We start from the raw sequence: 14,100 nt of genomic DNA on the forward strand, positions 1-14,100 counted from the left end.
AGGGAAGGGTCGAATTAATTGAGCCGCAATAAAGGCTTGGAGTAACCAAAACCCCCCTCTCCAACCAAGAGGTCGGACAGCAGGGTTTTGAGGGGCTATTATGGGGCCCAACAATATATGGGCCAGGCCCACTTGTTCACGGGAAGCTTTAAGGCCCAAGCCGAAGAAGGTGGTAGTCCAAGCTCATTAGCGCAAAGCACAAATGGGCCCAGAAAAGTGGCCGAGGACGGTGCAGCCCTCGGCTGGCCCAAAGCTCCACCAAGAAAAGGGGGCAAAAGCGGCATAGGGACAATCTTAAAAGAAAATCTGAAATATCTAGGAAATGCTGCCCTTACTGCCTTTCCCAGACTGAGTTTTGCACCTAACAGAGCCATATCCTTTAGCTTTATCAACTACTCCCAACGACTTGGGTTTGGGACTGATGGGACAAGTATCAGTCTTGGAAAGGTCGACCCTACACGTGGACGAAGGAAATTGAACGCATGCGAGTATAAAAGAAAAAATATGTATCCTAAAGAGGGGAGTCCTACTAGGAAAAAGAGGGTTCCTGAGGTGAATACACCTGAGTCATGTAAGAACACCTTAACAAAAACCACCGCCGGGTAAACACGACTTAGCCTTTCGATCCCACTCTCTACAAATGATATTGTATGGGCCCATTCACGTCCTGACACAACAACTATTATGGTTCGTTTCGGAACGTGACCCTACAGGAATTATATTATGCATTTTTTTGTATATCTTTAAGTGTATCCATGTATATGCATAGAGTTACAAGCTAGTTATAGTAATTTATATAATAATTTATTGTCATTCATTCTTTTTTAATTAAATTTCAAAATATGAGGGTTTAGTTAGTTTAACTAATAAAATCTTTTATCCTTTTTTTTTTTTTTTTTTTTTAAGGTCTCTTATCGTTGAATAAGATATTTGAGATTCAAATCCAGCTTACACCAAAAACCAATTAGTGTAGTCTTAGTTTGATAATAAAGAACAATTGTCATGAAAGACCCCATAGGTTGACATTCTGTGAAAAAAAAAAAAAAAAACCTAAAGAATTAGTTAAAATAAAAAAACACCCACAAAAGGAAATACACAATATTCTTCTCTATTCTATTCATTTATGGTCTAACCCATTCTATTTTATTTCATTCTTTTATAACCTCTCCTACATAGTTTTCAGTTACAAGAAAAAATACTAACAATAATTTTTCTCGTCTCTTATCCATAGGTTAGCTTAACACCAAGCCAAGTAATTAAACTCGTTCCTTGTGGAGTGTATGAAATTCTTATCACCATTAAACCAGCTCATAATTGACATTTTCAACTCTATTTTTTTAGTGCTTAGAATCTTCTATATGGGGAATTAGAATTTGAGTCCAAAGGGTAACTAACACTCAACAATTCCCATTAAAAAAAAAAAAAAAAAAAAACCCCTCAAGAACAATGGCGTGGATAACCGTTGTTTGGTTTCGTGATCAAAATGGTTGACAAAACATGCCATGATCATTTGAATTGGATAAATTATATATCAATTTCACTTCAATTTTCAGGAAATGATTCCTCCAAACAATGGATGAAATGACACTCTCCCCTGAAATTTGTATCAATGCAACAAATGTTCATATCCTTACATAATATAATTGTTGAATATTGCCTTAAATTCCTAATTTATTTTGGTTTGGGATTCATTGACGTAGAAGGAAATGTTTTTTCTTAGTGTAGAAGACAAGTAATTTACTTGGTGCAAAAGACATGGATTCTCCTTGACATAGAAGGAAAAATATTCCTTATTGTAAAAATAATGTTTATTCTTTGTATATTAAGGAATATGATTAAAGTCTTATAAATAGGAACTATTACAAAGGGTTTAGTGGTTTTTGCCCAAGGTTCCTCCCATTTGAGGAGACTAAAAGAACATGAATGGGTTTCTTCGAATAGTAATTTGGTAGATTTTTGGAGTTAGAAAGATTATCTGTGATTATGTGTTGAGAGTTTGTTTTTTTGTGAGTGTAAGAGAGTTATTGGGTGTATTGGGGCTTTGGGTTTGTGAGTATTGTTTGTGTGAGTTGTGAGTATTGTTTGTGTGAGTTGTGAGTGTTGATTAATGTTGTTGTAATCTATATCGATGATAGAGTATATTTTGGTTGGTATTGTTTGTGGATGTAGGCATAGGGTTAGCTGAACCACGCTAAATATTATTGTCTCTTGTGGATGTTTTATTTTCTTGTTCGTATGAATGCACTTCTGCTTGCCCCAAATTATTATAATTGATGTTAGAGTTTCCGCTGTTGCAATATAGTAACTTTCTTAACAAAACATTTTATTTAAAAAAGATAATCTTATATACATATATATATATATATATATTAAAAACCAAAACTCAGAGAAAACACAATTAGATTTTAATTGAATTCTCAATTTGGCACCACATGTCCCATTAAATTTTTAATTTTTGTACAAAGTGAATTATTGAGTATAAAAATCAAAAATTCCAAATCCAATTAGATTCTAAAATTGGAGTACAATTTTGCGCTACATGTCCATCTAAAATTTTAATTTTTGTGGCAAGTAAATTATTTGGTGCAAAAATCGAAGAGTCTAAATCCAATTAAATCTTAAATTATATATATATATATATATATAATGAGAAACCATTACATATTTAAGAAATATATGGTTTAAAAAAGCTGTAAGCTACTACCGTATATAATTTTTGAACATCTTCTAAAGAAATGTATAATTTGAACTGTGTAATTGTAATCGTTTTTAATTATACCTATGCATATGCATGGGGTTACACACTAGTTTATATAAACATCAAAGGGAGAGTATTTTAACCTCAACAAGGGTGTTATTTTATTTTTCCCTATAATCTAAGTAGGAATCTTTCTTTTTTAAAAATAGTAAATAAATAAATATTTTGTTAAGAATTAGACATGAATTTATTCGTTGTATTTATTTAATTTTTTTTGAAAGTTAGTGATTTCAATCCCAATTAATTGTTAGTTTTTTTTTTTTTTTCTTGAAGACTTTAGGCCATGTGGTAGTCAGGTGGCATGAAAGATATATATATATATATATATATATATTTTTTTTATTGACATTGTTAGACGTGTTAGCATTTTTCATACATCACTTAATGATAAAGACTATTTTAATACTATTCCAAAATGTTAGGAATTAAACTAATACATTTGAAATGTTAGAATTCATTTTGACACATAAGGCAAACATTAGGGACTAAAATAGTAATTAACACAAATAAAAATAAGACAGGATATAATTTTTAAAAATTTCATAACTTTAATGAATGGTAACTGATGAACCAGAAATTTATGGTCGTCATTACACGAAGATCATCATTCACCCAGAGAAGACGTTACGCATTTATTACGCACATTGATGACGAAACGTAACAGACAGAGCAACGGTCACAGAATGAGTTATGATCTCCAGACAAAAATTCTGTAACACATTAGCCATTGAGCATAAATGTAGCACATCATTGCCCATTAATGAGACACGTAACTATAAAAGAGAAGACAATAGAAATTAAAGGTACATACAAATACTCTACGAAATCACTCTCATCAACTCATTTTCTCTCTGGAATCATTCTCCCTTACTGACTTAAACATCGAAAGTGGTTTGGCTGACGCCACACTGGCATGTTACTCTTCCCCTTAATTCATTTTGCAGGATTCTCATCCACAGAGACAACCCCATTCATAGCATCGTCCATCTGTTATGATGAGGAGCTCAACTGTTGGTTTTTTGCATCATTAGTAACTTATCTTGATTTGAATTTATTATCTTATGTAATGCTTGCACCCCATTTCACATGTTCTGAATTCCACTAGTGTGAGAGCACTGCTTTGTGAGACGTGGGTTGTATGTAATTGGTATATAAGATACTATATTTTTCTTTTGGGAAAAAAATATAAATTTACATTAAAAAAAATTCTAGAAATTTGATATATAAATTGACAATAAAAAAATCTCTTTATGTATGAATATGATTTTAAACTTTTTCAAACACACAGGAAGATGTTCGCATCACATGCTCACAGTACTAAACAATGTTTCCAAAAAAAAAAAAAATTCTAAACAATGCACTGAGGTGCTTAACCAGACAGCCACAACCAACACTTCTAATTTTGGCACTGGCCCAACCTTTCCCATTAAAATGTATTTTCCCCTAAATGTTCACATTCGTATTTTTTTTTTTTTTTTTGAGAGGAAATGTTCACATTCGCATTGATGCTTTGCTTTACTTTAACATCTATGTCAGCAAAGCAGTTGAACAAACAAACAGTAAACTGCCAAAAGGTCCGACCAAAGTCTTGATCACTTACCTCGACATCAGCTTTTAAAGTCCTTTTTATATTTTTCAACCAAAACTCCTCCTCTGCTCAACACTGTCAAATTTTCACTCCCACCAGTCCTTGACAAACTCTCTTTCACAAGCTAAGCTACAAATGTCTCTGAATCTTTGCCCAATCATACTCTTCTTCTTCTTCTTCATCCTCACCATCTCTAGGGTTCGAGCCATAGGCATCAACTGGGGCAACACCGCCTCGCACCCTCTCCCACCGCCCAAGGTGGTGGAGCTCTTGAAGTCCAACAACATCACCAAAGTCAAGCTCTTTGATGCTGACCCACTTGTTGTTCCAGCGCTTTCTGGGTCCAATATTGGTGTCACTGTGGGCATTCCAAATTCTATGCTCAGAAGCTTTAACTCTTCCAAGAAGGCTGCAGAGAGTTGGGTACACGATAATGTCACTCGCTACTTCTCTAATGGAGGCAGTGGAGTTCGAATTGAGTATGTTTTTGACTTCTTTCTCTTTTCTTGGGCTTTGGCTCAATGGCGTTTAATTATATATTGCAATGAGATTCTTGGCCTTGGGTCATTTTTGGTTTTGCCTCTAATGCTTGGAAATGAAAATGTTGGATTTATTTTTTAATGAGCAGAGGGTATCTGGGTTTTCTTTTCTTTGTTTGTCTTTCTGCTTGTATGTGTTCTCTGGAATCTTTTTGTTCCTCATCTTTCTTGTGGCTTTGGTTTGTTATCCTTTTCTTTAATGTGTCACCATACATGGTTGCTGTGTTTTTGGTTTGGTTTCTTGGACTATAGGTTTTTAGTCAATTTTGGATTTGTGGTGGAAATGTAGTTAGCCGATCCTTTGGTTTTGTCTCTAGTTGATTGAAAAAAGACCATGGGGAGTTAGGCTTTTCACATTAGTGCAGTTGTTGCAGAGCAAATGCTTGATGAACTTAAGGCACCTTAAAATCCATTGTCCTAGTCAATGGATTGACTGATAACACAGTAATCTGAAAAGAAAGAGAAATGGACTATTAATTGATACTACCAATTTGGTAATTATTTTTTTAATAAATGAATGGTAGTAACAATCATTTCTAACACTCCATTGAATATGCAAAATAGTCCATGAGATCGCTTCATTTGCTAGCTGATTGTGTTTGTAAACACTGTAATCAAACTATACGGATGCCAACATGTGTGGTTGAAAAGTTGGGAGCCTAGCTGGCAAATCTAGTGCATTGCCAAAAATTGATGATTACTAATAATTACTAGTTCTAGTTCATTCATCATTTTTAATTAGCAAAATTAGCAAAAAAAAAGTTCTAGCTCATTTACTTTGTCATGTGAATATTTTTAGTGAAATTATGATTCCCTTGATTTTTTCAAGGGTGATGCACACTTTCATAATTAGAAAGTACTGTATTTCTTGCAGCTTTGATCTATTCAGACTGAAGCAGCGAACCTGCTAGGGCTTATGTTGAGTGACTGAGGGACAATTGGAGGAGAGGAAATATCAATTTGTTAACTTGAAGTTGCATTATTGTTTTACCTGGTACTTTGGCCCCGTTTTATTGTATTTGAAATGGAAAAAAGATGCTTACATAGTTACATGGCTGGACACTGTTAGGTAAAACTTGTATAGTTTGATTTATAATGGATGCTTTGACAGATACAAGTCATTGTACTTGGTAAAAACTGTTTGTCTTTTGCTTGCTAGGGGCATGAAATTGCCAGGTTTTGGTGTGTGCATGTTAGGATCACAAACCATTTAGAAATGATTGGTGAAGGTGTAAGCTTGGAGTTCTGGCAGATAAACCCTTGTTGCCAGTCTCAGTGCTCTGGCCCTTTGCAAGGTTAGTTTAGTAAAGTAGAACTATCACCTTTTTAAGACACAAGCTTTCCTCTGTGTAATGAAGTTTCAGGTCACAACTGCTGCCTATTTTCATCACCTCACCCTAATTGTTAATGGGTTTCATATTGATCTAGTTATGATCACTTAGGACTTAAGATTCTTAGGACGAGTTTGCTTCTGTGCTCCTCTTTATGTCACTATCCCCTCTCTCTGCATGTTGCATGTTTAGTCAGCGATGCAAATTAAGGACAAACTATTAAGGGCATGAGACTATTTTGAGCCTCTTATATTACCCCAGTAACTATTAGTATGAGTTTGTTGTTCTAACCAAAAGGTAAATTGGTTTTGCTTATCCATAAGGGTGTGGGCTCATCTTATTTATATAGCTACTAACCAGAGTATCTACAGGTATGTTGCTGTTGGAGATGAGCCATTTCTCCAACGTTATGGTGAACAGTTCCATCCCTTTGTCATTGGAGCAGCCACAAACATCCAGGCAGCTTTGATCAAAGCAAACTTGGAAGGCAAGGTGAGGGTTGTGGTCCCTTGCAGTTTTGATGCCTTCCTGTCAGAATCCAACCTGCCCTCAAAGGGACACTTCAGGTCTGACCTCAACAAAACCATGATCCAGCTCCTCACATTTCTCAGTAAACATGGCTCACCATTCTTTGTGACCATCTCTCCATTTGTAACTATCCACCAAAACAAGAACGTTTCCCTTGCCTTTTCTCTGTTCAAAGAAACTGCTCACCCTCATAATGACAGCCACAAGACATACAAAAATAGCTTTGACTTAAGCTATGATACTCTTGTTAATGCATTATCGATTGTAGGATTTCCCAAAATAGATATTGTTGTGGCACAGATTGGTTGGCCTACAGATGGAGCAACAAACGCAACCCCATCCATTGCAGAGACATTCATGAAAGGCCTGATAAATCATCTTCATAGAAAATTGGGTACCCCACTTAGACCTCAGGATCCACCGATTGAAACATACATATTTAGCCTGTTAGATGAGGACCAAAGAAGCATAACCACTGGAAATTTTGAGAGACACTGGGGAGTGTTTACTTTTGATGGCCAAGCCAAGTATCAGGTTGATTTTGGTCAGGGTTCAAAAAACCTAGTGAATGCACAAAATGTGGAGTATCTTCCATCCAAGTGGTGTGTTGTGAACAATAACAGAGACTTGTCTAATGCAAGTGCAAGAGCTTCAGAGGCATGTTCTGTTGCTGATTGCACTGCACTCTCTCCTGGTGGGTCTTGTTTCAATATCAGCTGGCCTGGGAATATATCATATGCGTTTAATAGCTACTATCAGCAGCATGATCAAAGGACAGACAACTGTGACTTTGGAGGTTTGGGTTTAATCACAACTGTTGATCCATCAGTGGGAAATTGCAGATTTTCAGTAGAACTTCACACTTCTCAATCAGATTCACTTCATCGGGCCTGTTATTTACAGTGGACAACCTTGCTAACAACCATTTTAGTATGTTTGCTCAGGTTTACATTGTAGGTATCTATATGTGAGGGGAATTTTTGTAGCTCTTTTATCTCCTCAGGTATATTGTTGTGGTTATGATCACAAGATTAGGTTTTGTTTGTAAGTTTTCTTTCTATGACTCATGGTCCATTTTTGTTTCATGCATGTTCATCTTAAACTTTCGTGATTGAGTGTGATTGAAACTTGAAAGATTGTTCCTAGTTGAAATGAAATGTCTATTCAAATCTGCATCATGGTCTATGATGGTTGACATTAGACATGAATCCTTTTCATCCTTTATGAACTGTTTGGCTGAGAAGATGAAATAAGGAGGACAGCAAAATGGAAGGAAAGAAAATTTTTGGTTTCCTTTCTGGTATTGATCATTTCATTGGTGGGGCATTTTAGGAAAGACCAAGTTTTTGTTTGTTGGCTCCCCAATGATTCATCAAGTTTGAACATGTACAATCAAATCATGAATGTTTACTGCAATAGCATTTAGATTGGAGACTTTGAAGTTCGTGCTAAACGCCTCTGACCTCCCCCTCTAAAAAAAAAAAAAATTGTTTTCTAGGCTCTACTAGCTTTTAAACACCTTAAGAATTTGGCTATCTGTGTTATTGTTATTATCATTACTATTATAGACATGGAATACTAAAAAAATGTCATTACTATTGAACTGTCATTGGAATTCTTTATTCATGTTATTGAGTTATCTTATTTAAACCAAACAGTAAACTGTTTACTATGAGAACTTCAACTAAGTTACAAGGACACTCAAAATTCTTTCGATGACGGTATTTGTTTATGAGGAAAAGTTAAGCCCAAATACTCAATATTTGTGAAGATCATCTCTCCTTTTTGAGGATGTAGGGTCTCTCTCTCTCAAGTTTTTATTTTGACAATTTCGTGAAATTGGTAAAATTAATACAAAAGAAGGTGGTAAAATTAGATGCTAAAAGGGATGGTTGAGTGGTTCTGGATTCTTGCTTGGGTTTATACTTAGGACCAATATCATGATAAATTAGCAATTATTCCAAAAATTTGAACTATTAAGAAAATATAAACTTAATCATTCAACTATTATTCTAAGAATAACTAATTATAAAGTATTTATTCTTTCTAAATTATGAATCAAATCTGAAATTCCAGAATGAAATTTCTGATTAGAATTATAAAGAACTACATCTCATTCCCATGGAGTGTTATGTCTTGGAAAATGGTTCATACTTGTACGATATGTACTGAGTCAGTTCTGAGTCTGTTGACTAACTAAATATTTCAATACCAATCAATAACTTATTATTTGTGTAACTTACTTCTTGTAGGGATAAACGACCTAGAAATGTGTATTGGGCCGTGGGTCATGTTCGAGGACATTTAGTAGTCCGAGGACAGGTATTCGTTTATGAGGAAGTATGAGTTAGTGAGTTATGGACGGATTACGGTCATAAGGGTTTGGGAAGGTAGTCAAAGGAGAAATTCCTCCTCGGCTTAACAGAGAAGAGGTCAGAAAGGTTGACCTGCCATCAAGAGCAATGCTCAAAGCAATTCTACTAGTAAGGATAAACATCAGGAGGGAATAAGGCAAAGAGAAGTTAAGAAATATCTAAAGGAAAGCTGCGAAGACCGCATTAAATGCTCTGTAACTAACTCTCTAGCCGCATTAATGTAGAGGTGATACTTGAACAGTAATATATAGCCTTACAACTACCTTCAAAGATTTGAGGAAGGTGTTGATGGGATAAGGATCAAAGTAAGCAACTTGACCAACACGTGGAGGGTGGAGATGAAGCAAAAGAGGGGGATATAAGGAAGAAAGACACCATTATAGAGTGGGGCATCTAAGAATCTGTAGAAAGAAAAAGACTATAGCACTAAGAATTATAATTATAATCAAGTCAAAGAGAAATATATTCAAAAACTACTCTCCTCGGACTTTGCCGAAGAATGATTTCTTCGCATAAAACCTGTTTTTCTTTATTTTATTTCCATCCTTAATCTATTGTGAGCATTGTCCAATTCATTGAAACCTAGTTTTCAGCCCACTTTCTACAAATTCTTTGTATTGGGCTCTTTGGGCCTTAATCCTTTTACCTTTTGGGCCTAGGATCCAAAAACAACCCTTACACTTGTGTTTTTGAGTTCTTCACACAACATGTGGATGATTGTATGGAAGCAAATTTCATAAATAATGATTAATGAGTCTATAAACATATAATTTTTCATTATTTTTTTGGATAAACTACGTATTTGATTTCTATCATTTACACTATATCTCATTTTGGTTCATAACCTTTCAATTGTGTCAATTTAGTCTCTAACCTTTTAGTTCCATGTCAATTTAGTCCATAATTCCATATCGTTATTTCCTAAATGAAAATTGCTGACCAGGCAAACAACTAAAAATAAAAAATTAGTTTTCGTTGATTTGGCAATAAACTAATTTTTTATTTTGACAATTTGCCATGTCATAAATTTTCATTCAAAAGATAATGACATGGATTAAATTGACATGACACTGAAAAGTTAGGGACTAAATTGAAACAATTGAAAATTTAGGACTAAATTGAAATATAGTGTAAATGATAAGAACCAAATACGTAATTTACCTTATATATATATATATATATATATCTTTGATATAATAAATTGTGAGTGAATAAAAAATGTGTTAACAAAGAGTGTATATAAAATTTAGGAGTAATTACATTAAACCCACCTATGGTTTGGCCTGAAATCACTTTACCTACCTGTGATTTAAAAAGTCACTTTATCCATCTGAGGTATGTTCCGTTTGTTTTCTGTAACTCACCTCTATTAAAATCAGGGGTAAATGGGTATTTTTGCTCAAATTTTATATCTCTCTCCTCCCAAAACAAAAACTAGCACAAAAATGCAAGAGAAACAAGATCAAAAAGTGGTATTGGTCTCTCTCTCAATTCACATAAATCTCGAACATGAAAAACATACCCAAAAAAATAAAACCCAGATCAACCTACACAAATAACCGAACAATACAATATCGATGAAATTCGTAAATCAAATGGAAAGCTGTACCGAGCTCTATTGAACGAAGAAGTGCAGTATGTCGGAGTTTTGAATACATTGATGATGATGGAGGTGAGAAAAGGTAATCGAAAGCAACGGTGGTGATATTCTATTCACTCATCCCTTTCCCTGAGTCTCTCTCTTCCTCTTTTGGCTTTCTTTGATTCAGATTAGAAGAAGATAAAAAAATAAAATAAAAAATAAAATGAAGAACACGACTTTGCTCAGTGAAAAAAAAAATGAATGAAACCCAACGACAAACGATCACAGACAATTGATCATCAATAAAATCCACGAACCCAGAACCACCGTCCACAGATCACTAACCATAGACCATCAACAAAAGCCACAAACCCATCAACAAAACAATAGCATTGACATCGGCATTGGCATCAATACACAAACCTAGAACTTTGTAACCATCCACCACCAATAAACCCAGAATCAGTGATTCAAACCAAAACCCCCAGTAATTCAAACCAAAACCTAGAATTAATGATTCAAACCAAAACCAAACCCAGAACTAGTGATTCAAAACAAAACCCATAGAACCAAAACCCATAAACCTCCAAAGTTGACCCACAACAAAATCGAAATTCTCTAACACTGATTCTAACTAAAACCCCCAAACCACTGTGAACCCCCCACTGCAAAGGTGAAGAGAGGAGAAATCTGCAAAGTGAACCCACCAAATCAAATATTAATTTTCACAAAACCCTCCCTTTTGATCTTGTTTTTATTGCATTTTTGTGCTATTTTTTGTTTTGGGAGGAGAGAGATATAAAATTTGAGCAAAAATACCTATTGACCTCTAATTTTAACAGAGGTGGGTTACGGAAAACAAATGGAATATACCTCAGGTGGGTAAAGTGACACTTTTTAAACCATGGGTAGGCAAAGTGATTTCGGGCCAAACCACAAGTGAGTTTAGTGTAATTACCCCTAAAATTTATACTAACAAATTGTGAGTGACAAAAAAACAAAAAGTAATTTTGGATGTCAAATTCACCTTCTTTTTCTATGGACAAAGTTTAGCTACAAAATCGATTGTAATCTTAAGTTACAACATTACTCAATATCTTTTTATTCAATAGTGAATTTTGATTATGTGATATCCAAACCCAGTGGTGCTTCCTCTAGAGAGGAGGAATTTGGGCTTCCAATTTATTTGTTGGTGGGTTTCCTTGCACTCTTATTAAGTATAGTTTCAAATGCTGCCTTGATAGCCCAATCCTCTAACCCTGGCACCTCTCACTCTTAATCCCTACTCTTCCCTAATTCCTATTCCCTCTCTTTCACTCTTGTTCTTCACCCTTTCGTGTTTACCAACCCCTTTCCCACACTTCCTCTCTTCCTTTTTATAGTCTCCTCTTAGTGGGGACCCAAATGATTGCTTCTCTATCTTTTCCCACGTGGCCCCCACTTCTGCCCATAATCTCTAGTAAATTAGCCCATTCTAAGGATTCTCTTGGAACTTGTACCAGACGCCAAACAGTGTTTGGTAGTGGATTCCCCCAAGGCACTAACAGCGTTCGGGGACCAATCCGAATATTGACTGTTGAGTCCTCGGTCATCCCCGGTTTGTTCGTTGACATTGGGCCGAGCCTAGTCCAATAACATTAGGCCACCCCCGAGCACCAATCCTATGTCCGTATGTTATGGCTACTGGGTTGGGCCTATCCTAACAGGATTGGCCCAATACCAATCACTGTGGACACAAGGGGTCTTTTGGAGTTGCCACCTATTTTTGCAATGGTCTAGGAACCATATATATGGCGTCCTCTCGAGGAAGGACCTTTGATCTTACTACTAGAGTATGAGTTCGGAGTTTAGATACTCTCTTGGAAAGGTTTTAGGCACCCAAGATCTCCCAACCCTAAGGTTGTCATTCCATCATTGTGTTTTAATCTTAACCTTATTAAAAACTAGTTCAACACTTGTATTCTAAACTCACACACACACTAATCATGCATCTAACATACAACATGACATCTTTTATCCCTAAACAAGCATACTTATCTATCCACAAAGTAAAAGAGAGCTAAACACATAAAAGAAACCCTAGCATTCATATAACATGTGAAAGACCCTATCATACATCTAAACAAGGCAGCAGTCCAAACATAGCAGCATGCATATCATCAATAGCAAGCAAATCATCTTATGAAAAAGGCATTAACACATTATAAACCCTAATCATACATCTAAGCATGCTTCATCATATTATAAAAATAAAACCAACACAAATGCATGGACATTTCTAATGCATGACTTACCTTTTACTTACCTTTCAGCAACACAACACCTATGGCATTGATGCATGGACATGTGAATGAATGACATAGCGTCAAAGCAAGAAACAAATATAGAAACCCTAATCTAAGCATGTTGAAAGACAAACAAACGTGTGGGGTAGGGGCAAGACTTATAGAGCCTAAAACATATGAAAAGAAGCTAAACAGAACAAGCATGTGAATGCAGAAACAAAACAAACAAAGAAAAATTAGGGTTTCTGGACAGTGGCTCATGCACGCAAGAACAGGCCTGCGTATGCATAATCAAGCCTGCATGCATAGGCAAGATTATGCATACACAAATCCTTGCCCAGAAGACCTAAAAACACAGAAACAGAGTAAAAACAAAAACCCTAATGCTCAGAATATACAAGAAAACATAAACCTACTCTAAACAAACAGGTTATAACACAAACAAAGTAAGAAAAACATATTAAACAGTAAAAGAAAGACTAAAAAGAGAAAATAAAGGTTGAAGCTTGATACCTTAAAAAGGAGTTCCCAAGCTTTGATTTTGATTGTTCCCCTTAGTCAAATCTATCACAAGTAATTAAATAAGCGATTAGCAACGTTAAACTAAAAGGATTAGGGCCAGAAAATGTCTCAATCAAATAAAATTGACTGAGGGTGTTTTGTGGAAAATTCCCTTTTGATTCACTATTTTCTAGTGAATCTTAAGTTTTTCCTGTGAGATTTCTATGTGTTTTGAAAATGTACTATGTAAGGCTTTTTATAGTTGAAAAAAAAAAAAGGTTTGGAATGGCTCTCAGACAATGTGGGATTCATTCCAAACCTCAGCCATTATTACAGAAAACTCGCCTTTTTCATTCTCCTGAAACCCTAGCTACGTACGCATGCTTTGGCTCGCATACGCAAGCTTTTGCCCATGTACGTGGGTCAAGGGCCATTTTGGTCTTTTATTTCCAAAAATAGATTTTTGTGCATTTAAAAAGTAATATTTTCCATTTTAACACTCCTCAGGTTAATTTGACATCTGATTGGGCTCTAAACTAGCCTTGAGCCTTAGAATTTGAGCATCATTGGAGAACGGGAGCCCAAGTCGTAAAGGGTACAAAATGCGGTGTCT

General features: G+C 35.4%; 1 protein-coding gene across 1 annotated transcript; it reads left to right on the forward strand.

Moving 5' to 3' along the window:
- The first annotated feature begins 4,202 nt into the window (after positions 1 to 4,202).
- On the forward strand, positions 4,203 to 7,919 carry LOC126689406 (glucan endo-1,3-beta-glucosidase 9). Its single transcript, XM_050384588.1, has 2 exons — positions 4,203 to 4,825; positions 6,588 to 7,919. Exons 1-2 carry the CDS (start codon positions 4,482 to 4,484, stop codon positions 7,699 to 7,701), a joined length of 1,458 nt encoding a protein of 485 aa, XP_050240545.1. The 5' UTR covers positions 4,203 to 4,481; the 3' UTR covers positions 7,702 to 7,919.
- Positions 7,920 to 14,100: the final 6,181 nt, after the last annotated feature.

This window comes from Quercus robur, chromosome 1, assembly GCF_932294415.1.
Source record: "Quercus robur chromosome 1, dhQueRobu3.1, whole genome shotgun sequence".
NCBI classification, from domain to species: Eukaryota; Viridiplantae; Streptophyta; class Magnoliopsida; order Fagales; family Fagaceae; genus Quercus; species Quercus robur.